General features: G+C 39.3%; 1 protein-coding gene across 3 annotated transcripts in view; it reads left to right on the forward strand.

Moving 5' to 3' along the window:
• The window catches only part of LOC126464701 (GTP-binding protein 1), a 167,923-nt gene that overhangs the window by 26,641 nt on the left and 114,985 nt on the right, over positions 1-26,297 (forward strand). For all 3 annotated transcript variants that reach the window (XM_050096251.1, XM_050096253.1, XM_050096254.1), the window contains one exon: positions 15,916-16,096. In XM_050096251.1, coding sequence (XP_049952208.1) covers positions 15,916-16,096 — 181 coding nt within the window. The remainder of the gene's footprint in view (positions 1-15,915; positions 16,097-26,297) is intronic.

A 26,297-nucleotide genomic window follows, 5' to 3' on the forward strand; every position in this document is an offset into this window, starting at 1 on the left:
GCCGATGACATTGTAATTCTGTCAAAGACAGCAAAGGACTTGGAAGAGCAGTTGAACGGAATGGACAGTGTCTTGAAAGTAGGATATAAGATGAACATCAACAAAATCAAAACGAGGATAATGGAATGTGGTCAAATTAAATCGGGTGATGCTGAGGGAAGTAGATTTGGAAATGAGACACTTAAAGTAGTAAAGGAGTTTTGCTATTTGGGGAGCAAAATAACTGATGATGGTCGAAGTAGAGAAGATATAAAATGTAAACTGGCAATGACAAGGAAAGCATTTCTGAAGAAGAGAAATTTGTTAACATCGCGTATAGATTTAAGTGTCAGGAAGTCGTTTCTGAAAGTCTTTGTCTTGAGTGTAGCCATGTATGGAAGTGAAACATGGACGATAAATAGTTTGGACAAGAAGGAATAGAAGTTTTCGAAATGTGGTGCTACAGAAGAATGCTGAAGATTAGTTGGGTAGATCACATAACTAATGACGAAGTATTGAATAGAATTGGGGAGAAGAGGAGTATGTGGCACAACTTGACAAAAAAAAGGGACCGGTTAGTAGGACATGTTCTGAGGTATCAAGGGATCACAAATTTAGCATTGGAGGGCAGCGTGGAGGGTAAAAATCGTAGAGGGAGACCAAAAGATGAATGCACTGAGCAGATTCAGAAAGATGTGGGTTGCAGTAAGTACTGGGAGATGAAGAAGCTAGCACAGGATAGGGTAGCATGGAGAGCTGCATCAAACCAGTCTCAGGACTGAAGACCACAACAACAATAATAACAACAGTTTCAGTGTGTGTTTGTTAAGTTACATAAGTTTGCGTATGCATCGGAGATAGTATCAAACACTGCAATCTGGTCTGTATCTCACTCTTCATTACGTATCGTCCCACTGTGTTACTTTTACAAGCTGTACCTATAGGTTGTTGGCTTTGACCCATGATGTTATCAAGATGTGGCACTTGGTGGCATACAGAACATGAAAATTATTACGAAAAGAATTGATTGTTACTCACCATAAAGAATATATGTTGTGCTGAGTTGCAGGATGGCACAGTGAAAATACTGTTTCACATTGAGCTTTCGCCCAAGGCCTTTTTCAGAAAAGAAAGTAAAAAACAAATATAGTTTGCCCAGAGTGCGTTAGATAGCGGTCATGCATGCGTGAGGTATGCTGCTCATGTGAATGTGTGTGTGTTTTCTTTTCTTTTCTGAAGAAAGCTGTAGCCAAAAACTCAGAGTGTAAAAGTCTTTTCATTGTGTTTGTCAGCAACACAACTTGTTATTTTTATGATGAGTAGCACTTTATCCTTTTCTAATTGTTGATATTCCAACGTGGACTTCCATTGTTAAAACATGACAATATTAATTTTGCTTCAAGTGGTACATAATTTTTCAAAATTTAGGTTGTTGTAACAGACTCATCTACAGCATATCTCTGGGCCTAAGTTAGGTTAGAAGGTGACAGTTTGATTGAGAGTTTACAAAACCGTACTGGTCTGTATTACAGTCTAGGATCCGGGTGAGGCTGAAACACGACAGTTCATTGTGTGTTGGTGAAGCCAATACATGCGATCTCTTGAGAGTAACTGAAATACTTTCTGTGGTGTCACCGCCAGACACCACACTTGCTAGGTGGTAGCCTTTAAATCGGCCGCGGTCCGGTAGTATACGTCGGACCCGCGTGTCGCCACTATCAGTGATTGCAGACCGAGCGCCGCCACACGGCAGGTCTAGAGAGACTTCCTAGCACTCGCCCCAGTTGTACAGCCGACTTTGCTAGCGATGGTTCACTGACAAATTACGCTCTCATTTGCCAAGGCGATAGTTAGCATAGCCTTCAGCTACGTCATTTGCTACGACCTAGCAAGGCGCCATTATCATTTGCTATTTATCTTCTGATGCATGTACCGTCAGACCGATGTTCACCAATTATGGATTAAAGTTAAGTATTCCAGAAGATCCGTACTTTTTTTTATTAGACTCAACTCCTTTAACTGTTCCAGACCTCACGCCAGCCTGCGTGAGCTTAAACGTGTGCCTTTCTGCTACCTCCTGGTGGCTTGGCTGTCTTGCCAAGTCACAACACTTACTGTGATCAATATTTTAAGAATAACTGATTTGATGAGTGGTCAAATCCAGTATTTTGATAGATTGTGTTGCATTGTTATGTGGATCAATCATTCATGTCGCCCTAGTACAAGAGATGAGCTTGTAATAACTACATTATCAAGCAAGTACAACTGAAAGACTGTATAGCAAACTGTCCAAGCTGTCAGAACTATTAGTTTGTCTATTTGCAGTACTAAGAATCTTGCCTCCTAAAAGTTAGGTACTGGCCAGCAATTCTGTCTCATAATTTTATAGTTTTTGTCAGTGAATTTTCCTCTTGATACAATCAACATGAGTCTTTGTGACATTGAGATTTAAACTCTTTGCTAGGAACCAATGGAAGGCATTTTCATCTATGGTAAGAGCTGTATGTGGTAAGGTTGAGTTTGGACCCTTGATTAGTATGCTAGTGTCATTAGCATTTCAGATGAATCCTGTGGGACAATGTTAAGTGCTACTCCTTATGAGTTTTTATGTTTGTGTACATATGGCACTTCAACAGTAATATTAAATCATAGAAATGTAAAAGAAACATTGCTCTAGCTCATGTCTTCTATCATAGCGGCTACAGTTAAAATGATAAACATAAATTTGTACACTCCAAGGCAGGATGACAGTATAAAATTACAACGATAGGAGTAGCACTTGAAAATGACACAATACTGAAATCAGCTGGTTGTGTAATATAAATGACAGTGATTGTATGACAACGAAGGTGAAATATGGAATTGTCTGTTAATATGTTTAGTCACTTAGATACATGCTAAAATTTGTAATAAACAGCTTTTTAGAGTGAGGATATTGCTGTCACTTGGATCGTTTCAGGCCTGGAGCAATTTATGGCTTTGTTTCATAACAACTCATGAGACAATTTTAAATTAATGTGGAAATTGGATGCCTGATTCGTATTGATGATCACAAACATACATGCAACTATCTCTCTCCTTCCCACATTTTTTCAGAAAATTTAGGACTTAACTGATAAATCTGCTGTATCCTTAATTGTTCAGCATCAGAGTTCGCACCGTATAGTAAGAGTTTTTTAGGGACAAGAGTGACAGAAATGCTGCAGATGATCCGAAGTTCATGTATTGATCTCACGTACGGAAAAAGGTGAGTCAGGCTTCATAGTTTGGGAAAATCCATGAATCCAGAATTCTAGACTACTGTTGGGACAAGCACACTACCCACAGGAAAAGAATACACAAAAGCACACAAAGAAAGTAATAGTGGGAGTTCATTCTGGACTTTACCGAAAATTACTGGATGTATTGATAGAGAACTAATCTGAAGGAAATAAGTAATAAATTAATGAGTCAGGAGAGTAATAGAGACGAGGGTGCAGGCACAGGTGTGTGTCGCTTACTATGAAAGTGTCGGCATCTTGGTTGTAAGGTTGCAGAACTGATTCCGAATGCGTGTTGTTAACAGCGATCATGTAAATTTCGAGCATCTTTTAGATATATATCCGGATCCTTGTTGTGAGTTTCCAGTATACATCTATCTTCAAGGCAATGAATTCAGCACATGTTGCTGCTAAAATGATAGCAGACTTACACACTAGTCTTCTCTATGAACTAAAACCGACCAACTTTGACCATGAACTGCTTCCAGGCAGGATTGAAGGCATGTCTTCATCTTTTTTTCATTATTCAGTGTGATTCCTCTGCAAAATGTAGTCCTTACTGCTGACCTTATAGGGTAGGAGGTGATAACCTCTCTTTGTGTTTGGTTGCTGAATGCTGCTAATCCAGAGATGCAGGAAAGAAGGTATTCTTCTATAGTGGGTAGTTGCCTTCTCCTTTTTTCCTTTGCAATGAACATACTATCATGGAACCATTTTAATAAATTGATTTCCGGCTAACTCAAAATTATGCAGACTTTCTCTTCATGTTGTTCATATCCTTGGTAACACTTCACTCATTTTGAAATTGTGCCAAAAATTACTTTTCCGGGGGAAATTTTCCTAATAAATTTACCATCTCATTGATATGGAAATAATCGACCCCTAATTGTGGGCATTTGGTTTGTAATCTCTTCTATATTTTAAATCTGTAGCTGGATTTAACATTAATGAAATATTTTGTAACTCCTTAGTAAGGGCTAGACAAAACAGTTATTGGGACCTCAGTTCATGTGTGTCAGGGCTACAAAAGTTTCTTGTTCATGAACACACACACACACAAATTTTGAAGCAATTAACACGGAAAGCACATATAAACAGTGGAAATTCCAGCATGGACTGTAACAATGTAATGAAAAGGATATTTGCTACTCACCGTACAGAGGAGATGCTGAGTTGCAGAAGGGCAATACAAAAAGACATATGCACACAATCATGCAAATGCAACTCACACACACATGACCACAATCTCTGGCAGTTGGAGCCAGTCTGGCTCCAGGCCTTGTTGGGTGAAAGCTAATTGTGTGACAATCTTTTTGTTGTGCCTTTTTGCAACTCAGCATCTCCGCTGTATATTGAGTAGCAGCTATCCTTTTCATTATATTTAAAAGCACATTGAAATTTTACATGATGATTTTAGGAATCTTTTAAGCTAATTTATCTGTTGTTGTTGTTGTTGTTGTTGTTGTGGTCTTCAGTCCTGAGACTGGTTTGATGCAGCTCTCCATGCTACTCTATCCTGTGCAAGCTTTTTCATCTCCCAGTACCTACTGCAACCTACATCCTTCTGAATCTGCTTAGTGTATTCATCTCTTGGTCTCCCTCTACGATTTTTACCCTCCACGCTGCCCTCCAATACTAAATTGGTGATCCCTTGATGCCTCAGAACATGTCCTACCAACCGATCCCTTCTTCTGGTCAAGTTGTGCCACAAACTTCTCTTCTCCCCAATCCTATTCAATACTTCCTCATTAGTTATGTGATCTACCCATCTAATCTTCAGCATTCTTCTGTAGCACCACATTTCGAAAGCTTCTATTCTCTTCTTGTCCAAACTATTTATCGTCCATGTTTCACTTCCATACATGGCTACACTCCATACGAATACTTTCAGAAATGACTTCCTGACACTTAAATCAATACTGGATGTTAACAAATTTCTCTTCTTCAGAAACGATTTCCTTGCCATTGCCAGCCTACATTTTATATCCTCTCTACTTCGACCATCATCAGTTATTTTGCTCCCCAAATAGCAAAACTCCTTTACTACTTTAAGTGCCTCATTTCCTAATCTAATTCCCTCAGCATCACCCGACTTAATTAGACTACATTCCATTATCCTTGTTTTGCTTTTGTTGATGTTCATCTTATATCCTCCTTTCAAGACACTGTCCATTCCATTCAACACCTCTTCCAAGTCCTTTGCTGTCTCTGACAGAATTACAATGTCATCGGCGAACCTCAAAGTTTTTATTTCTTCTCCATGAATTTTAATACCTACTCCGAATTTTTCTTTTGTTTCCTTTACTGCTTGCTCAATATACAGATTGAACAACATCGGGGAGAGGCTACAACCCTGTCTTACTCCCTTCCCAACCACTGCTTCCCTTTCATGTCCCTCGACTCTTATAACTGCCATCTGGTTTCTGTACAAATTGTAAATAGCCTTTCGCTCCCTGTATTTTACCCCTGCCACCTTTAGAATTTGAAAGAGAGTATTCCAGTCAACATTGTCAAAAGCTTTCTCTAAGTCTACAAATGTTAGAAACGTAGGTTTGCCTTTCCTTAATCTTTCTTCTAAGATAAGTCATAAGGTCAGTATTGCCTCACGTGTTCCAGTGTTTCTACGGAATCCAAACTGATCTTCCCCGAGGTTGGCTTCTACTAGTTTTTCCATTCGTCTGTAAAGAATTCGTGTTAGTATTTTGCAGCTGTGACTTATTAAGCTGATAGTTCGGTAATTTTCACATCTGTCAACACCTGCTTTCTTTGGGATTGGAATTATTATATTCTTCTTGAAGTCTGAGGGTATTTCGCCTGTTTCATACATCTTGCTCACCAGATGGTAGAGTTTTGTCAGGACTGGCTCTCCCACGGCCGTCAATAGTTCCAATGGAATATTGTCTACTCCGGGGGCCTTGTTTCGACTCAGGTCTTTCAGTGCTCTGTCAAACTCTTCATGCAGTATCATATCTCCCATTTCATCTTCATCTACATCCTCTTCCATTTCCATAATATTGTCCTCAAGTACATCGCCCTTGTATAGACCCTCTATATACTCCTTCCACCTTTCTGCTTTCCCTTCTTTGCTTAGAACTGGGTTTCCATCTGAGCTCTTGATATTCATACAAGTCGTTCTCTTATCTCCAAAGGTCTCTCTAATTTTCCTGTAGGCGGTATCTATCTTACCCCTAGTGAGATAGGCCTCTACATCCTTACATTTGTCCTCTAGCCATCCCTGCTTAGCCATTTTGCACTTCATGTCGATCTCATTTTTGAGACGTTTGTATTCCTTTTTGCCTGTTTCACTTACTGCATTTTTATATTTTCTCCTTTCATCAATTAAATTCAATATTTCTTCTGTTACCCAAGGATTTCTACTAGCCCTAGTCTTTTTACCTACGTGATCCTCTGCTGCCTTCACTACTTCATCCCTCAAAGCTACCCATTCTTCTTCTACTGTATTTATTTCCCCCATTCCTGTCAATTGCTCCCTTATGCTCTCCCTGAATCTCTGTACAACCTCTGGTTCTTTTAGTTTATCCAGGTCCCATCTCCTTAAATTCCCACCTTTTTGCAGTTTCTTCAGTTTTAATCTACAGGTCATAACCAATAGATTGTGGTCAGAGTCCACATCTGCCCCTGGAAATGTCTTACAATTTAAAACCTGGTTCCTAAATCTCTGTCTTACCATTATATAATCTATCTGATACCTTTTAGTATCTCCAGGGTTCTTCCATGTATACAACCTTCTTTCATGATTCTTAAACCAAGTGTTAGTTATGATTATGTTGTGCTCTGTGCAAAATTCTACCAGGCGGCTTCCTCTTTCATTTCTGTCCCCCAATCCATATTCACCTACTATGTTTCCTTCTCTCCCTTTTCCTACACTCGAATTCCAGTCACCCATGACTATTAAATTTTCGTCTCCCTTCACAATCTGAATAATTTCTTTTATTTCATCATACATTTCTTCAATTTCTTCGTCATCTGCAGAGCTAGTTGGCATATAAACTTGTACTACTGTAGTAGGTGTGGGCTTCGTATCTATCTTGGCCACAATAATGCGTTCACTAGGCTGTTTGTAGTAGCTTACCCGCATTCCTATTTTCCTATTCATTATTAAACCTACTCCTGCATTACCCCTATTTGATTTTGTGTTTATAACCCTGTAGTCACCTGACCAGAAGTCTTGTTCCTCCTGCCACCGAACTTCACTAATTCCCACTATATCTAACTTCAACCTATCCATTTCCCTTTTTAAATTTTCTAACCTACCTGCCCGATTAAGGGATCTGACATTCCACGCTCCGATCCGTAGAACGCCAGTTTTCTTTCTCCTGATAACGACATCCTCTTGAGTAGTCCCCGCCCGGAGATCCGAATGGGGGACTATTTTACCTCCGGAATATTTTACCCAAGAGGACGCCATCATCATGTAATCATGCAGTAAAGCTGCATGCCCTCGGGAAGAATTACGGCTGTAGTTTCCCCTTGCTTTCAGCCGTTCGCAGTACCAGCACAGCAAGGCTGTTTTGGTTATTGTTACAAGGCCAGATCAGTCAATCATCCAGACAGTTGCCCCTGCAACTACTGAAAAGGCTGCTGCCCCTCTTCAGGAACCACACGTTTGTCTGGCCTCTCAACAGATACCCCTCCGTTGTGGTTGCACCTACGGTACGGCTATCTGTATCGCTGAGGCACGCAAGCCTCCCCACCAACGGCAAGGTCCATGGTTCATGGGGGGGAGGAAATAAAATGTTGGAAGTTGGCTTCTGTGTAAATAAACATGCACTATGCACATATTTTGCACTTCCAGTTGGCCAGTTTTGTGACACATTAATGCCATTATTTGTCATGAAACAGTGAAAGTAGTTGAGAACATGTATGCAAGTGTTTTGCATGAGGCAATGCAATACTACTAAACACTGCAGGCAAAGGCATGTGACAGACTGACTTTTTTTGAGTCACTACTTGCTGATGCCAGCCATAGGAATTAAAATAGGAACTGCTGTCAGTAAAGGATGTCTCAGTTCCCACCATTTCATACCAGACATCAATCAAAATTACTCTTCATTGGTGTTTTCAATTTGTACACACAACAAACATAATGAAATTACCTTTATAAGATCTGAATGTTGCGTTAGCCCAATAGTGAATCCCTTAATATACGTCAGCCCAATAGTGAATCCCTTAATATACGTCACTTGCACCAGTGGCTGAAGTGTTAGTCTATGAAAGACACAGTCAGATACAGATAAATTCATTATTGAAGGTGACAGTGACCACAGTAGTGTACACTCACACATTCATAAGAAGAATGAGATCAGATATGAAAACTGAGGAAATATTTATAATAATAATGTACACTTTAGATGGAAAAGAGAGTCCATTGAAGAGAGTGGTTTCACATAGTGGTGGGAGCAGTGGAGTAAGATTATGTGGTTAGAGACAATGTACTTACGAAATTAAGAGTTAAGCCAGTAGAGTCAATTTGCCAGCATCCCCCGACATCATTGAGGAGACAGCACTGCTGCAGATATAAATTCTCCCTTCCACTAAATGGTGGTAGGAGATATTGTTTCCATGTATATTTATTGCATCAATTGTAAACAATTATATTTTTTTAGCTCAGGTACAGTTCTGAATAAAAACTGTTCTAATTCCCAGTCTGAAAGAGCCAAATGGCAACAGGTAAAGTTTTATAATAAGGCTGATCAAAATAGCAGGATGCTCTGTAGCCAACTTTACTGTCCCTATCAGTTATGGACATTTAAAATATCAGCTCAACATGATACAGATTTTATAACTTTATTTTATCATCTGCTATGTCACACAAGTAAATTGAGGAGTGTAGATCTCACTTTAAAACTGTAAGGTGTTACAGTAAACCTGTTGCTGCTAAATTCAGATGCAATAAAAATCTGGTTTCTTCTTCCTGCATTTTTTATAGCATCCCATTTAACCCTCCTGCTTAGATTCCTGATCCAGATGAAGGCTCCTGTTAGTATGTATCAACAATATTTTAATTATATATAGTGTTTAAAAATTTAGACTGTACTATGGACATCAGTGTTCCCGTCACCTATTTAATAAAAAAACTCTTTCTCCATGGGAAACTGCAAAAAAGTTTTTTGTGTGTGCAGTTCAGGTACATGCCATAGATTTTTCATGAAAACATTGGGATGAAATCATAACAGTGTTTCGTATTAACATGTAAATTAATTACAAATCTCTTTAATATAACGGTTATACAGAAAGTATAATAGTTACAGGGTAGATAAATCAGAAGTTTGGCTGCAGTATGTTCAATGGGCCAGCTACTTAACCGTATTTTGCAGTTTTTTCATTTCCTTTTTAATACTGCTATATCTCTTGCATTAACTTGGCACTGGACATTTTTCGCTTTTGGATTCCTTTTCATGTGAGATTTCTGCTGATTGTATATTTTCTATAATGGTGAGTTTATTTATGAGTCTTACATCTTTCATTATTTTAAAAAATTTTCAGTTTAATATTGATTTTCACTTATGTTCTGCCAAATATTTTTATTGTATCACTTTGGTTCCTAGCAATATTGTGCAAGCTCTTCACAGTGACACCTGAATTAATGCCCTAGCTAAATGCATTTCCGCACTACACCAATAGTCTATAACTACTAACAAAGCTAAATTGCAACAATCGTGTGCATGTACTTACAATGGTTGGGGCCAAGACACTGAGACGACGACATAACAGGCAAAACAGATACTACAGACATGATCTATCCATTGTGGGATCAACCATTGTTCTTGCATTATTAGTCTCTTAGTTATTGTGATTCAGATCACAGATTTTGTCACACAAGAAAGTTTGACTGATGAGTGAATGGATGTTTTCATATCAGTATTCTTGAGCTTTTGCCACTGCAATCAGCTATTCAAGTGATGGCGAGAACACCTTTAAAAATCAGTGACGCAATCATGATTCACAACTTCTTATGTAGTAGACTGTTTGATTTTCCGGTGAAGTGTCAGTGTTTGTGAAGTTGAAGACAACGTAACCTACTGGATTCTTCTGTGCAGTGCGCCATAAGCACCATAATGCCATTAGTTGCTGATTAAGTTAGTGTCTTGACACACAGGTCACAGGAAAGTAAATTTTAAGAACCTGCGTCTGTTTCTGCTGCAGGCATTAAAACATCAGCTTAGGATAGAGGAAGAAGATCAACTTCTATCTTGAGCTATTACAGTACCATCAGTCAGAGAAATTTGTTCACCTTAGTAATGAATATTAAAAGGTGAATCCCATCCTTTAGTTTAAGTATTATGGAATCCTTGTAGAACGCACTAAGGATTAGACCTCTGGGAAAGTAATTCTGTAAATGTAATTGGTTCAGTCTGGATGCCATCACAAACTATAACATTCTAATGTTTCTTATATTGTTAAAGAGGCCAATGACTGATTACAGTGACATTAAAAATCTTTTCTGAAACTGAAACAGTACTAACATACACCACGGCAAAAGAGATAGACAAGACACAAAAAAACTGTGGGCCCGTTATTTTCCTCATCGCTTCATATTCACCAAAAATATCACCATCCACATAGAAAGCTCTTGTACTTTTAATCAAGCACCAAGAAAAGTTAGCTTTAGAAGTGGATATACCACAATGAAAATTTTCTGAGCAGTGGACAAAGCTATAAAATGAAGCAGTGTGTATGAAGTACTTTCTCTTCTGGGATACATTGATTTTGAAGTAGCTTTTGACTTGGTTTCAACAACATGTATCCTAACACCCATTGAGAAGCAACATATTAATGCAACCTATGTTAGTGTACTGAAGAATGTCTATGGACCAGTGCTACAACCTGTCTTAGACTTCACTGTAATTGAAAGCAAATAAAAATTAAAAGAGGAATCAAGCAAGGTGACTCCATGTCATTGAAATTGTTCCAGTGCAGATAAACTTCAACAGTGAGTGAACAAACTTAATAGAGGAAGTTTGAAGTAGATGTTTATATGTACTACTCTCAGACTAAAATGATGTATAACTAATTGACTGTAAATAAAATGACGCAGACAAACTATATATGGTATGTGGGAGAAGAACTTTCACCTATAGGTAAAGCCAAAGCCAACAAAGTAATACATGTGCGTATTACATTATTATCTTTGCCTATGTGTATGTCTTATGCTTGAAAGTGGCTTAATACTGAAACTGCAATTAAAAAATAAAACTCTTAACAGCTGAAAGCAGGATGAAATTCTTTAACAGATTTCTACAAGCTGGGGACCCACACTACAAGAAAGTAAAAACAGTTCATTTCAAAAGACGCTAAGGTATGATTTTGTACTTTTTGTCTGATTTCTGTTTACATCTGGACGTGTCATCTGTATGCATATTTTCCAAGTATTCCGATGTGTGGTATTGATGATTTTCTCCAAATTACTCTCTGGCTTGCAACACTGCACATTTCTTGACATGTGACGCCGCGGCACTAATGTTTGTTTACATTTGAAATATCTGAACTATTTAAACTTTTAGACACACATGTGCATTGTGTCAATTATGTACATGGTATGCAAAGGACCTACCCCCATGAACCATGGACCTTGCCATTGGTGGGGAGGCTTGCGCGCCTCAGCGATACAGATGGCCCTACCGTAGGTGCAACCACAACGGAGGGGTATCTGTTGAGAGGCCAGACAAACGTGTGGTTCCTGAAGAGGGACAGCAGCCTTTTCAGTAGTTGCAAGGGCAACAGTCTAGATGATTGACTGATCTGGACTTGCAACACTAACCAAAACGGCCTTGCTGTGCTGGTACTGCGAACGGCTGAAAGCAAGGGGAAACTACAGCCGTAATTTTTCCCGAGGGCATGCAGCTTTACTGTATGGTTAAATGATGATGGCGTCCTCTTGGGTAAGATATTCCAGAGGTAAAATAGCCCCCCATTTGGATCTCCGGGCGGGGACTACTCAAGAGGATGTCGTTATCAGGAGAAAGAAAACTGGCGTTCTATGGATCGGAGCGTGGAATGTCAGATCCCTTAATCGGGCAGGTAGGGCAGAAAATTTAAAAAGGGAAATGGATAGGTTAAAGTTAGATATAGTGGGAATTAGTGAAGTTCGGTGGCAGGAGGAACAAGACTTTTGGTCAGGTGAATACAGGGTTGTAAATACAAAATCAAATAGGGGTAATGCAGGAGTAGGTTTAATAATGAATAAAAAAATAGGAGTGCGGGTAAGCTACTACCAACAGCATAGTGAACGCATTATTGTGGCCAAGATAGACACGAAGCGCATACCTACTACAGTAGTACAAGTTTATATGCCAACTAGCTCTGCAGATGATGAAGAAATTGATGAAATGTATGATGAGATAAAAGAAATTATTCAGGTAGTGAAGGGAGACGAAAATTTAATAGTCATGGGTGACTGGAATTCGAGAGTAGGGAAAGGGAGAGAAGGAAGCATAGTGGGTGAATATGGATTGGAGGAGAGAAATGAAAGAGGAAGCCATCTGGTAGAATTTTTCACAGAGCATAACTTAATCGTAGCTAACACGTGGTTCAAGAATCATAAAAGAGGGTTGTATACATGGAAGAATCCTGGAGATACTAGAAGGTATCAGATAGATTATATAATGGTAAGACAGAGATTTAGGAACCAGGTTTTAAATTGTAAGACATTTCCAGGGGCAGATGTGGACTCTGACCACAATCTATTGGTTATGAACTGTAGATTAAAACTGAAGAAACTGCAAAAAGGTGGGAATTCAAGGAAATGGGCCCAGGATAAACTGAAAGAACCAGAGGTTGTACAGAGTTTCAGGGAGAGCATAAGGGAGCAATTGACAGGAATGGGGGAAAGAAATACAGTAGAAGAAGAATGGGTAGCTCCGAGGGATGAAATAGTGAAGGCAGCAGAGGATCAAGTAGGTAAAAAGATGAGGTCTAGTAGAAATCCTTGGGTAACAGAAGAAATACTGAATTTAACTGATGAAAGGAGAAAATATAAAAATGCAGTAAATGAAGCAGGCAAAAAGGAATACAAATGTCTCAAAAATGAGATCGACATGAAGTGCAAAATGGCTAAGCAGGGATGGCTAGAGGACAAATGTAAGGATGTAGAGGCTTATCTCACTAGGGGTAAGATATATACTGCCTACAGGAAAATTAAAGAGACCGTTGGAGAAAAGAGAACCACTTGTATGAATATCAAGAGCTCAGATGGGAACCCAGTTCTAAGCAAAGAAGGGAAAGCAGAAAGGTGGAAGGAGTATATATAGGATCTATACAAGGGCGTTGTACTTGAGGACAATATTATGGAATGGAAGAGGATGAAGATGAAATGGGAGATACAATACTGCGTGAAGAGTTTGACAGAGCACTGAAAGACCTAAGTCGAAACAAGGCCCCGGGAGTTGACAACATTCCATTAGAACTACTGACAGCCATGGGAGAACCAGTCCAGACAAAACTCTACCATCTGGTGAGCAAGATATATGAGACTGGCGAAATACCCTCAGACTTCAAGAAGAATATAATAATTCCAATCCCAAAGAAAGCAGGTGTTGACAGATGTGAAAATTACCGAACTATCAGTTTAATAAGTCACAGCTGCAAAATACTAACTCGAGTTCTTTATAGACGAATGGAAAAACTAGTAGAAGCTGACCTCGGGGAAGACCAGTTTGGATTCCGCAGAAATGTTGGAACACGAGAGGCAATACTGACTCTATGACTTATCTTAGAAAATAGGTTAAGGAAAGGCAAACCTACATTTCTAGCATTTGTAGACTTAGAGAAAGCTTTTGACAATGTTAACTGGAATGCTCTCTTTCAAATTCTAAAGGTGGCAGGGGTAAAATACAGGGAGCGAAATGCTATTTACAATTTGTACAGAAAGCAGATGGCAGTTATAAGAGTCGAGGGGCATGAAAGGGAAGCGGTGGTTGGGAAGGGAGTGAGACAGGGTTGTAGCCTGTCCCCGATGTTATTAAATCTGTATATTGAGCAAGCAGTAAAGGAAACAAAAGAAAAATTCGGAGTAGGTATTAAAGTCCACGGAGAAGAAATAAAAACGTTGAGGTTCGCCGATGACATTTTAATTCTGTCAGAGACAGCAAAGGACTTAGAAGAGGTGTTGAACGGAATGGACAGTGTCTTGAATGGAGGATATAAGATGAACATCAACAAAAGCAAAACGAGGATAATGGAATGTAGTCGAATTAAGTCGGGTGATGCTGAGGGAATTAGATTAGGAAATGAGACACTTAAAGTAGTAAAGGCGTTTTGCTATTTGGGGAGAAAAATAACTGACAATGGTTGAAGTAGAGAGGATATAAAATGTAGACTGGCAATGGCAAGGAAAGCGTTTTTGAAGAAGAGAAATTTATTAACATTGAGTATAGATTTAAGTGTCAGGAAGTCGTTTCTGAAAGTATTTGTATGGAGTGTAGCCATGTATGGAAGTGAAACCTGGACGATAAATAGTTTGGACAAGAAGGAATAGAAGCTTTCGAAATGTGGTGCTACAGAAGAATGCTGAAGATTAGATGGGTAGATCACATAACTAATGAGGAGGTATTGAATAGAATAGGGGAGAAGAGGAGTTTGTGGCACAACTTGACAAGAAGAAGGGACCGGTTGGCAGGACATGTTCTGAGGCATCAAGGGATTACAAATTTAGCATTGGAGGGCAGCGTGGAGGGTAAAAATCGTAGAGGGAGACCAAGAGATGAATACACTAAGCAGATTCAGAAGGATGTGGGTTGCAGTAAGTACGGGGAGATGAAGAAGCTTGCACAGGATGGAGTAGCATGGAGAGCTGTATCAAACCAGTCTTAGGACTGAAGACAACAACAACAATGCAAAGGAAATTCACATAAAGTTATGTAATTTTAGTCTGTTGTTGTTTGGCCTATTTCTCATGTGTTTATTTTCTCTGGAAATAGTTGGGTCTCTCCAGTAGTTTGTAATGTGAGTTCCTTTATGAGATGTCTGCTCCCTTACCACTACTTCACTTCATTTGTTATTTGATTTGTTCTGCAAAGCATTCCGTGTGTGAATTTCAGTATTTAGTTTCTGTGTATTTTCTATAGTTGTTTACCACAGTCACCTGAAAAATGCAGTTTTCTTTGAGTCTTTGTTCATAAATCAGATTTTTATGTGGATTGATCATTATTTGCTATGAAAACATATTTTCTATGGGAAATCTTAGTTATAACATTGGCCCATAAAATAAGCAATCATGATGTATCTGAACAATTAAATAATTGTTCAGACCATGTGTTTTTTAATCATTGGCAGATGCATGTTGTTATCCACGACCTTTTCATCTTTCAACAAGAGAGAATCTAATTGTTAAGATTACTTGTTTTGTTCAATGCAAACTAAATTAGTTTTGTTTGCAAAACGTTTTAAAAAGTGTTATTAAGCTGGTGACAGTCTTTTGTATTATAATCAGATGCATATTCTTTATTCAGAAAGAGTCACTTTGAGGTCTAGCTTGAGTGCATTTGAAAGTTAAGATTCAAACTGGAACCTATCATGCGTGGGCTTAACTCTGGGGAAACAGTGCCATTCAAAAGAGAACTTTTTCAAAGATGTAAAGTGTATTAAAAAGGATATGAATTGTCGATCGTTTTGTGCACATTTACACATTTGAGAACTGTAAACTAACTTGTTTCAGATGGAGGGGAGAGTGGTCTTGCACAGAATGATTATGAAGCATCTGTTGCAACACTGAAATCCCTTGCAGCTACACTGGATGCAGACTGTGTCCTATTAAGGGAACGTAAAGTGGAGAAAGGACTTACTGGCCAGTACCTTGTAAGAAGGCGAATAGATCAGCAGGACTTCTTGGAAATACGGTATATTAGTCTTACATCCTTGGTCTGGAAAATTCTCCATTGCTGTGTTATGTACTAGAAGCAAGGCCAATTAAACTTTACACTCTCTCAAGAGACCACTGTTGTCCAGCAGAGTAATGTCATCTCAGAGTAACTGTGATGAAGTTTTAATTTTGTAGCCACTAAGACCATATGAGCATGACTTCATTCCATTTTTCAGCATAAAATCTCAGCAGGAACATTGGTCACAAGTCCTGTGATGGGCATTATTGATGCAAGGGAGTTTGGGGAGGGGCATATTTTCAGGGTAACACACCAACAAACATATGTAGGTGCATTTGTCCCGTATTTTCTTTCTGTTTATCGGATGCTGGCTGCCAATATGTAATGAAAACTAGCTACATTCAGAATGTGTTAATGTGCAACTCCACACTGCTTGAGCAGAATGCTCAGAGAGTGGATTGCTCATTCTGGTTGTATCTGTATTAGGGCACTGTGTCTGTGGGGGGAAGCTGCATATGCAGCACTCATTCCCTTTCACTTGCTTTCCTTGCAGCTTGCCCTCACGTGGCTGGCAGCACTCATTCCCTTTCACTTGCTTTCCTTGCGGCTTGCCCTCATGCGGCTGGCAGTTCTTTTTATTGCCTTGTGGATGAGTAATTGCTGAGTGTGAACTGACAAGGGTAGATCTCCCACCAACTGAGGGAACATTCAGAGGTTTACAAATTCTCCTTTGCGTGACCCGTTTAGCTTGCTGCACCTGATGACAGGTTGCACTGTTGATCCACTTTGACTACAGAATAGCCACCTCATTCATCATAACAGTGGATGCAACAGAATGAAAAAACCAAACTTAAAGGAGACGGACATAAATTAAGAATTGGGGAATATATCCCCGACAGGAAAGAGAGCCCAAATCCAGAAGGGAAATGTTATTGTGGGTTTATGAGGCAGCCTCAATTGGTAGGTGTTTCACAATGCAAATTGTGTAAAAAGTTACTAAACACCCATTTGCGAATCTTGAGTGTGTTACGACATGTTTGTAAACTTGACCAGCAGTTTCCTCTCTCCATAAATATTGTGAAAGAGGACAAAGACTTAGTGACCGAAAAGCATATGGAAATGTGTGCTAAGGACTTGAGGCCATTTAGTGGTATATAGGCTTTCTGAATTGAGAGTATACATTGATTGAAATAGGCTCAGTGGATATTAAAAACCATGTTCTTGTGGGTAAGCAACTTAGTACAAAGAAAGCTTAGTATGAAAGAAAAGTTTCTTGTTTCAGATATGTACTTTTTAGATTAACATGATATGAAAAACAGACTTCATGTTTGCTAAAATGCATTTTGTGAATTTAGAATTAACTATTTTGTCCACATAGAATGAATTCAGTGAACCCATAACACACACCCTGGAAAAAGTAATTAAAATTGGTGTAGGTGAGGTCATATTTGGCTGGAACCCACAAAGGTTTCAGAAAGTAGACTTCTGAAACCTCAGTTCAGTTGGTGTTGGAGTACAATAGGCACCTTCCAGTTCTTAGGTACAAATGATCTTGACTTGCAGAGGTGTTTCTGCATACTGCAGAAAACAGTATTACAGGTGACCTGATGATGGTTCAAATGGAGAGTAACCAATACTAGTCGAAAGAGGATGAAGTTGCAGAGAAAACAGTTCATATCGAAATATATAAATAAGCCAGAAATATGCCGGAGAGGAGAAAAAGGTCAAATAAAATCCACCATTTCCTCGACTACAAGTACCTAAAGTGAATATATCTTTCATTGAGACACACCTTGCAATACTTGGCTAAAAAAGACTTGTCATCATCTTACGAAACCTACTCATAACACTACAATAAAAGCGTGCAGAATTAACTGCTATGTAGTGTAGTGCAGTGGGAAGACAGGGAAGCAAACAAGACTCCTGCAGCCTGCTTGGGTTGGGCGTAGCTTGGCTTGGATGGGAATAGAGCAGACTACCCATTTTGGTGATAACGTGCGTCAGCTTGCCTGCTTGGCTAACAGGCAAACTTGGGCAGGTTAAAAGCAAAATGTGTAAACCTCAGGCTACATCCCAATGTAGCACTAAGTGTAATAGTGAATAATGGAAGTGTATTGTGTGTGATCAGTCTATGACTATGCAACTTAGGTGTGAGCCAGCACTGAGCTGTATAGTTGCCACTTGACGATATGTGCTGACCATACTGCTATTTCGTTAGATGAGGTACTATTGGTCATTGGCAAATCTTGGTGACCTGTATCAAGCTGATATGTTCTCCATCTCACCCTGCAGCCGAGTGAAGAGAATGCGACTCTACCACGAACTTGTAGCCCTCTAATTTGTATGATGCAGCGATTGGAGAATCTAAGACCAAAGACAAAATTAGACTTGACAGACATTTTACAACTTTTCGAATCCTTTTTTGTATTTGGTTTCAGTATGTTTCATGGGAGCATGAATATTCTCTTGTTTATTGCCCACTTAATTTTATTTTATCTCAGTCATCACTGTATTAAATAACACTGCTGCTGAACGGAGGGAAGATTCAGCACTGCTGAATACCATAGAAGCCTTGAAGAAGGAAGGAACCCTCTAAAGAAGGTTTCCAGTTAATAATCAGACCATTCCCAGCTATCCTGAAGTACTTCCGCAATGTTCCAATGTCTGGTTGTCTACGGCTTACGAAGACTGTAGATAGATCTCTACCAATCTGTTAGACACTATGTGAGCCATTATAAGGAATGTTAGTGACAAAAATTGCTTCAGGGCAACTGATACCAAAACCACTTGCAGCATCATCATTCCACCAGCTGAGAAGCGACCTCTTGGTGATGCCCTGAAATCATCAAACGAGGGTCGACGGACAGTAGTCTGCACTGATTCTCTCACCCACTATGCTGTCGCCAAAGCTATGCCGATTGCCAAAGCTCCAGAAATTGTGAAGTTCCATATGTAACACATCATTGTGACAACTGGACAATACCCAGAATGACTGTGTAAAACACTTCACTGTGATTGAAGAAGAAGACAGCTAGCTGGCAAATGGTCCCTGGACACCCACGAGAATGATTGAGAGCACTACAACACCAAGGACCAGTCAGTGAGATACAGTCTCATAAACTTGGTATGAATTTTTATGCCTGTGCAGAAAATGGAACTATCAGAAAAGTAACTAAAATACTACTTTGAGCTGTATTGTGTCCTTTGTTGCTCGTTGGACATCTCATATGAAGTCATTGATTATGACCTGTCATCAAGAAGACAAAAGCACATAGGCATCATCCGTATCTTCTGTATGCAACCCCACTACAGTCTTGAGGCACAGTTAAGTAATTATTGTTGAAGGAAACGGAAGAGCCATTCAGTGATCATGAAGGTTTGACCGGGTGAGGTGGCACAGTCATTAGCATCGTGGATTTGCGTTCGGGAGGACAGTGGTTTAAATCCATGTCCGACATGGCCAATTTCCATCCCCATCTCTGAATCATTCTGAGCTTGTGCTCCACCTCTAATGACCTCAATGTCTGTTGAACATTTTCTTTCCTGCCTCCTTCATGAAGTTTTGATGGGAGGCACTTCTTTTGATGCCCATCATAGCCAAGAGGATGTAAAAACATGAGAAGAACATGAGTGTCTTCCAGCACTACCATACAGAGGATGCCTGACAAGATCTAGATTCAGGGTGCTGTAGTTGGCTCCAGTGAGAACTTCTGAAACACAGGGCCACTGTTCCTCCAGGAGCCAGAACAGTGGTGTGGGGTGTGTTGTATGCAATGTGGAGTAGCAGGTGGTGTTGCCTGTTCAAATATTGTCACCAGGAAATATTTGTTATTTGGTATTTATCATTTTTCGTTCCCAGAATTTTTTATTTTGCAATGTTTGCATATTCTGGAATATTCAATGTTCATATAAATAACAGCACTCTCTGTTAAGAGGGAACTATGATCCAATGAGACAGAAATGGTATCTTGTCATCCTAGCTCATCTGTGGCCAACTGTTCTGCGTTTTCCATTGTGTTCACCAACACTTTTTCACCTAGGATTTGTGAAGACCATACAGAACCGGATAGGAACCAATCTTCTGGAGAGGTTCCTAATGTCATTAGTTGGGAAGAGACAGGTAATAGGGGACTGACTGTCTCACCCACTATGTTATCGCCAAACATGTGCTGACTGCCAAAGCTCTGTAAATTGCCAATTGATAGGAGAAGACATCATTTTGAAGCAACAATACAAGAGAAGGAAAGTTGCTACTCACCATATAGTGGAGACATAGAGTAAATATCTCTGAAGTGAGCATTCACATGCGCAGGACAGATTTTGTGTTGTCAACATACATTGCCGGCCTGGTCACGTGTTCTTGGGATGTCATGTGTTTGTCCGTATAGTACCCTGTATATTTAGAATGTCACTGCATCCCTAGTACAGACGGATTCTTTTCATACGTGTCGTGGATTATTTATATATGTTGCGCAGACATTTTAACAGTATCCACTTGATACCGGGAATAAACCAGCTATGTATCTTTTAAGAGCAAGTGATATTGCATTCTGCTTCTTTGCGATAGGCGTCACAGTTCAGATGCACTCGATTTTTGGTAGTTTTTGGTATGATACAGCACTTTATAGTATTACAGAGCCTGACGCACATTTTTGCAGCGATAGTCTTGCAAAACGACTTGACAGTACGCTAGTAGTTTTGCAGGTGTCCGAAAAACACCGAATTTGCCACACATTAGCGATTATATCCCTGCTAATTCGTCCTTTTTTTCTGCTATTTCTGCGTATTTATTTTCTCGTTTTTATGACCTAAAGCACAATTTTTCTTACTGGTGGTACTTTGAAGTATTTATTTAACGCATTTTACATACTTGCTCCCAGTTTATTAAATAAATAATAGACTGAGTAAGAAGGGGGGGAAAAAAGGCGATCGGAGAATAAATGTACTGTAAAGCAAATACAGTTGGTCATGTAATAGTCAATCCATATAACACTATTAAGGGAAGTGGAATTGACTCAAATGAAAAAGTTTGGGGACATGTTTACTAATATTTTACGCTTCTTAATCAAATGGTGAAGAAAATAAAATGAAGGTAAAATACAGCAAAGAAGATGAATGTGTACTTCGATTAGCTACCTTCAGCCACACGCATGCAAATTTTTCTCTGTCTAAACATTCCTCTTTGCAGTGTTTTGAACATACTTTGGAATATTTTGTGGGGACAAAATTACTACTCCTTATTTTCTGGAGCCACATCTTTACTAAAATATAAATGACAAATAATCATTCTCCATGTCCTAGACACACTTAACATGGTCTCCTACTGTAACTTTCTAGTAAACAAAAAGGTTTGGACACATATTATACGGAGACAATTACAGACTCCCACTCTATTGAATTTTTCTGTCTCCCGTCTTTCAAATCTATATACATAATCAACAAGTCACTGATAAATGCATGGAGGATAGTATTTGCTGAAACAACTAACCACTCCCTTTCCCGTTCCACTAGCAAATTTACGAGAGGAAGTGATTGTTTGTAAGCTTTTGTACGAGCCGTAGTATCTATTATATAGTCATAAAGTTGTAGAAAAGTAGGTCTACAGAATCAAGCCTTAATTATAATGCATCTCGAAATTTTTAAACATATACAGTGTCTCTTACTAATACGATAACTATAATTAGAGCTACATGGTATGTAGCCATGAAAAGTTACTATCCCTCCATTCACATATTTTTCTTTGCATCCATAGCAACAACAGTAATTCACCATCGCTATTACACTATCAACAAATGGTGAAAACACAACAAAAACTCAATATTATAAACTTCAAACTCTGCGGAAAGCACACACGCATAGCAAAGTCCTGAAAACACGGGACAATCCTGGTTTAATGTTGACAACATGCGCAGAGCACAATGCTCACTCCAGAGATATTTACTCTATGAGCGGAGGTGCTGAGTCGTGATAGGCACAATAAAAAGATTCACACAATCATAGCTTTCGGCCATTAAAGCCTTTGTCAGCAGTAGACACACACACACACACACACACACACACACACACACACACACACACACACACACACACTCACGCAAGCGCAACTTGCACACACATCTGCAGTCTCAGAGAGCTGAAACTACACTGTGAGCAGCAGCACCAATGCATGATGGGAGTGGCGACTGGGTGGGGATAAGGAGGAGGCTGGGGCGGGGAGGGGGAGGGATAGTATGGTGGGAGTGGTAGACAGTGAAGTGTTGCAGTTTAGACGGAGGGTAGGAGAGAAGGTGCAGAGGGGGGAGGGAGGAGGGGGTAAGTAGCGGAAAGGAGAGAAATAAAAATAAAAATAAATTCAAAGACTGGGTGTGGCGGTGAAATGACAGCTGTGTAGTGCTGGAATGGGAACAGGGAGGGGGCTGGATGGGAGAGGACAGTGACCATCGAAGGTTGAGGCAAGGAGGGTTACAGGAACGTAGGATGTATTGCAGGGAAAGTTGCCAGCTGCGCAGTTCAGAAAAGCTGGTGTTGGTGGGAAGGATCCACATGGCACAGGCTGTGAAGCAGTCATTGAGATGAGGGGTATCATGTTTGGCAGCATGTTCAGCTATAGGGTGGTCCACTTGTTTATTGGCCACAGTTTGTCGGTGGCCATTCATGCGGACAGACAGCTTGTTGGTTGTCGTGCCTACATAGAATGCAGCACAGTGGTTACAGCTTAGCTTGTAAATCACGTCCAGAAGACTATATCATTGGTTGTAGCTGAAAGTTAAATAAGAATAGATGATATTGTTTAAAAGAAAATTAGACCAAAAGAGGTGAAAAAATTGAAGACAAATTAGGATTGCAGAAGATTAAGGTTTGCGGGACAAAAAAAGAAATATTGGAAAGAGAGATAGAGATTTTGTTGTAAAAGGCATTGAGAATGAAGGAGAAGATCAAAGGGGAAATAAATTATGGCATAGTGAAGAGTGAGAGTCAAATACTTGGGAGAGAATCAGTTCCTATATTCAGATTTTGGAATTAATGGGACCTTGAAAAGGGTGTGGGAGAGGGGTCAAACAGTATCCAGATTTCTACAACAAAGAGAGGCCCTATAAATTCAAAAGCACAAAAAGAACTTTTAACAGAAAAGAAAAAGGTTTGAAATTATGCAAGTTGTAGACCTTAGTGCTAAATAAACCAACAGGACCAACTGTTCTACATTATATGTTCCATAACACACGTTAGTGTGAATCTGCTATCTTAGGCAGGGGTTTGATGACGTCATGAATTGACCATTGCATGGGTACATATAAGCAGCTCGGCATGCTGCAGTGTTGTAGGTTTGAAACTGTTGTGTGAGTCTTTATGGCCTCTCTGACGTTGTCTCCAGCATTGGAAGATGAAACATTAGACATAAATTAATGGCCAAAAGTACTGTAAACAATTCAAATACATTTGACAGTGAAAATAATAGGCAAAAGAGCAGGAATAATTGAAACACACTTTCCTTATCTCTAGAAATGACAAACAAAGTATGGCCGTGTGGTTAAAGGCGCTGCAGTCTGGAACCGCAAGACCACTACGGTCGCAGGTTCGAATCCTGCCTCGGGCATGGATGTTTGTGATGTCCTTAGGTTAGTTAGGTTTAACTAGTTCTAAGTTCTAGGGGACTAATGACCTCAGCAGTTGAGTCCCATAGTGCTCAGAGGCATTTGAACCATTTTTGACAAACAAAGTAATTAAAAAAGTGTCAGCTCATCAAATAAATCTAATCTCATGTGCACAAACAGGTTCAGTGTGTTGGCGGGAAACAGCAATAAGTCTGTAAACATTGAAAGTGAACATTCCAGCCAACGTGAAACTCAAAACAAAATATAAGCTTGTAAATTTAATGTCGGCAGCAATCACAAACAGCATACAAAGAAATGCAAAGTTATTTGTCGTGGACAGCCATAGCAGAAAACTAGCTAGTATTGTATGTGACGTGAATATGGGCTTTTGTGCAACTGGCATCATGACACCTGGCATGAGGATGAAAAGTGTTAATAGCATTGTCTTTGGAACATAGGAATATCCTGAAGGGCAGTGAATTTGTGCTTGTGTGACTGGTATAAATGACATAGAACATAAAGAATCCAAAACATGTGTAGCAGGTATGAAGAATTTGTTAATATGAATGAGATGAAACACACACTTGTGACTATACCACAGAGATCCGACCTGATCTTTAATTCACATGTAAACTAAGAGCGCCATAAAACCATTATCAAAATCAGATTGCTATGCTCCACTTGTGCAAAATGCAATGTGGTGGGTACTAGTAGACTCGAAAAAATTTGCACACTGAACATTATGAGCATGGAAAAATTTTCTGTGCCAGGAGGTAAACAAAATTATAAAACTGCAGCAAACTAATTCATTCAGATAATTGTGCTGCTCTAGATCACCAAGTGAAAATAAACAAGCATGCAAGACTCAGTGAAATCTAAATGCACTTCTGTACCAATATTCTTCTTCTTCTTCATATAAATGTAAAACCTTGATTTACATACCTGAATCATATATTACCAGAATATGCCTTGAAGGCACATTTGAAGTGTTAATACACACACATAACTTGTGATTGTCTCAGTTTTTTGTACTCCAAGCTCTGATGAGATAGCATTTGTAGAAAAAAATTACCACTTTAATGTTGCAGTTGTCCAAATTTAAACAGCATAAAATTGTTGATGTACAGTAGGTGATATTAATGTGGATATAATAATGCAAAGAGAAAAATGTGATTCACATGGTTAATTCTCTAAAGTCATTGAACTATTACTGTCTCAATGAAAAACACATTGGACTGAATACATGGTTTAATAACATAATTAGTAATGTACATAGATACTCTCTTGAATGTCATGTTATAGAAATAAGAATATCAGACCGTGCAGGGCTGTGGCTTCCGATAGAAAATTCAGCTCTCAGTACCACAGAAAGACAAGTGACGTACAGAATTGTAGATGAATCTATTGTAAACAATATGATAGATTAGTTAAAAGAAATGGATTGGTCTCATGTAAAGGATAATGATAAAACAATTGATGAATGCTTTTCAATTTTTGTGGCAGAGATCAAATGCATGCTCCACTGTAACCAAAAGATGTACTAATATTATACATAAGCAGCATCATATCAACAAGTGCTACACTACACAACTAATCAAAATCAGGATATTATTACTTATTCTGAGAGGTAAGCCTCATGGAAGTGATAGGGACAAGGAAAATTATGTAAATATGAAAAAACTGTACAGATGATGATGATGATGATGATTTGTTTGTGGGGCACACAACTGTGCGGTCATCAGTACAAAGTCCCAATTTTTACACTGTCTGATCTAGCCACTGTCATGGATGATGATGATGATGATGATGATGATGATGATGATGATGAAGAAGAAGAAGAAATGATGACAACAAAAACACCCAATCCCCACACAGAGAAAATCCCCAACCAGACTGGGAATTGAATCCTGGACCCCGTGTTCCATAGGCGGCAGTGCTAACCACTAGACTACGAGCTGCGAACAAACTCTACAGATCTGAAATAAAAAATGCTAAGTGCAGTGCAAGTGATATGTTGTTTGAAGTCCTAACAATAAATGTAAAGCAGTGTGGAAGGTAATTAAAAGGAAAATTAACAATAACAGTAAAGAAAGTACACTACTGGCCATCAAAATTGCTACACCAAGAAGAAATGCAGATGATAAACGGGTATTCATTGGACAAATATATTATACTAGAACTGACATGTGATTACATTTTCATGCAATTTGGGTGCATAGATCCTGAGAAATCAGTACCCAGAACAACCACCTCTGGTCGTAATAACGGCCTTGATATGCCTGGGAATTGAGTCAAACAGAGCTTGGATGGCGTTTACAGGTACAGCTGCCCATGCAGCTTCAACACTGTACCACAATTCATCAAGAGTAGTGACTGGCGTATTGTGACGAGCTAATTGCTCAGCCACCATTGACCAGACATTTTCAGTTGGTGAGAGATCTGGAGAATGTCTGGCCAGGGCAGCAGTCGAACTTTTTCTGTATCCAGAAAGGACCGTACATGACCTGCAACATGCGGTCGTGCATTATCCTGCTGGAATGTAGGTTTTCGCGGGGATCGAATGAAGGGTAGAGCCACAGGTAGTAACACATCTGAAATGTAATGTCCACTGTTCAAAGTGCCGTCAA

The sequence above is a fragment of the Schistocerca serialis genome, chromosome 1 (assembly GCF_023864345.2).
Source record: "Schistocerca serialis cubense isolate TAMUIC-IGC-003099 chromosome 1, iqSchSeri2.2, whole genome shotgun sequence".
NCBI classification, from domain to species: domain Eukaryota; kingdom Metazoa; phylum Arthropoda; class Insecta; order Orthoptera; family Acrididae; genus Schistocerca; species Schistocerca serialis.